Here is a 2279-nt window from a genome sequence, read left to right on the forward strand (position 1 = left end):
TGCACAGTCGAAGCTTAAACTGAATTCAATCAGCTGGTGGCTTAAACTCATAAAGAATCGCATTATAACGAACGAGATTTTACATTGATCTAGGGCCGTTTGCACAGCCAAAGCTTAAACTGAATCTTATCAGCTGGTGGCTTAAATTCAAAATGAATCATAAGAAACGAGACTCGATACGGATTTAATCTAGTTTAAAATGAATTTTTTTAAAACTGTCTCTGTGCGAACGGCCCTTAATCTAGTAGTTTAACTATTTTGATCGTTTTGCACATGAAAAGATAATTTACTTAATAGTAATTTTAAAAATACTTATCAATATTTTGCCTTGTACACTCGGATTTCATCACCTATGGATTTATATTTCCATTTCAGTTGAGTCCTGAGATCAGAATCACCGGAGATTTATTTTGTGCCAATATTATAATTGCACTAACTGTCTTGCCAACTTCTGACTTTACTGGTCCTCAACCAATCTCCCATATTACCACTCTTTTATTTCCTTCACAACGTTCTAGAAACCCTCACCTCACCACTACCCTACATCAAACAACTCCAAACCCTCGTTAGTTCCCCAATCCACCACCATTAGCGCTACTGCCAGCGGCGCGGGAAATTCGAAAATCTCTTTCCTGCTTCAAACGGAAGCCTGCCGCGTGGCGGTTGATTACTGTTACCTCTGATGCAGACGATGATGATGATGATGATGATGGTGAGGGAAGCTGGTTGCCATGACAACCACCATGATGTAGGGGTGGGGGCAGGAGGGAGGGTGTGAGATGGTAGGTTAGGGAGAATGCAATCAATAACTCCGAAATTCACTGACTCTTCTGGAACGTTCTACTTGATGTTCTGAATCTGGTGTCAAGCTGTTGTGTCAACATGTTCTTCTCTTTCGTTCCACCTTCTTTGTTGGGTTCTCTTTCTTTATCGTCCACTCATCTGATTTATCAGATTACATAGATTGCACTGTGTCTCTCTCACTTCGAATATTCTTTCCAAAGAATGGACATTGATATGTCCAAAGCTCCGCCAATTTGTGTAGATGCATAACAATATTATCTATTTTATCCATAGTTATTACAAATTGTTTTTTTTCATATTATATACAGCTCAATAATCATTTTCTTAATTTATATTTTGCAAATTCATCCATAATTTTGCTGTATTTTAAGCTATTGTATATAAGTGTATAAGCCAGTATATATATTGTAATCTACATAAATAAAGTACTCAATCAATCAATCAATCACTGTGTCTCTCTCCTTCCTCTGTCTCTATCCTCTTTACATTCATCCCTTCATCTCTGAAATCTTGCTCTTGTCCTTTTCCCTTTCTATTTCCCTTTTTCAGGTCTTGATCTGGTATCCTGTCTCCTTCTTCCAATCTCCTTTCAGATGTTAAATTTTATGATTTTGCTTTAACAACCACACGCTTCTAATAAAATTAATATGGGAGAAAATAAATTATATCAACACAAGTTAAATTTTATGACATCTTTGCCCATTGAAGCTCTTTACTATACTGATTCTTCCCACTTTATTCTCCCTCTTTCTTCTCATTCTTTACTATGAATGTATCATTTCCTTCTTCATTATTCTCCGCGTTTTTATTGATTCATACAATATTACATCATTAGAATGATAGGGAGAATTAGAATTGGAAAAATAAGTTAACCTTGTGCTATTCCTCTCCAAAATTTAGTTAAGGTTACACATAGTCCGAAATAGGTTAAGTCGCGTTTGATTTAATAATGTGCTTATTTCTAGCATTCAGCTTTTTCAATTTCCTCTTTTAAAAATGCTTATAATTGACCGAGCAAAGTGAGGTCTAAGATTCAAGTCGACGGTTTGGCGTTTCTTTAAATGTTTGAATGTTGCGGATTTACGGCGAAACGCGGTGATAGATTTTCATGAAATTTGACAGGTATGTTCCTTTTTTAATTGCGCGTCGACGTATATACAAGGTTTTTGGAAATTTTGCATTACAAGAATAATATAAAAGGGAAAAGGAGCCTCCTTCATACGCCAATATTGGAGTAAAAATCAGACTATAGAATTATTCATCATAAATCAGCTGACATGTGATTACACAGATGTGTGGAGAAGCCAGTCTATTGCTGTATTTCCATATTAAGGTCTATAGTTTCAATCAGGTACTTGTGGATGAGAATACTGCGTGAGGTCTACTGTTCACATAACTACTAGTTGGAACACAATTCATTTTTCAATTTCATATTATCATGTAGTCTTGTTTTAGTAACCAGACCATATCCTAAC

The 2279-nt window shown here is 35.8% G+C and overlaps 1 protein-coding gene across 1 annotated transcript in view; it reads right to left on the bottom strand.

Moving 5' to 3' along the window:
- Positions 1 to 745, bottom strand: part of LOC120355119 (basic-leucine zipper transcription factor A-like) — a 13686-nt gene extending 12941 nt beyond the window's left edge. The window contains exon 1 of the mRNA XM_039443439.1: positions 678 to 745. Coding sequence (XP_039299373.1) covers positions 678 to 745 — 68 coding nt within the window. The remainder of the gene's footprint in view (positions 1 to 677) is intronic.
- Positions 746 to 2279: the final 1534 nt, after the last annotated feature.

This window comes from Nilaparvata lugens, chromosome Y (assembly GCF_014356525.2).
Source record: "Nilaparvata lugens isolate BPH chromosome Y, ASM1435652v1, whole genome shotgun sequence".
Lineage (NCBI taxonomy): Eukaryota > Metazoa > Arthropoda > Insecta > Hemiptera > Delphacidae > Nilaparvata > Nilaparvata lugens.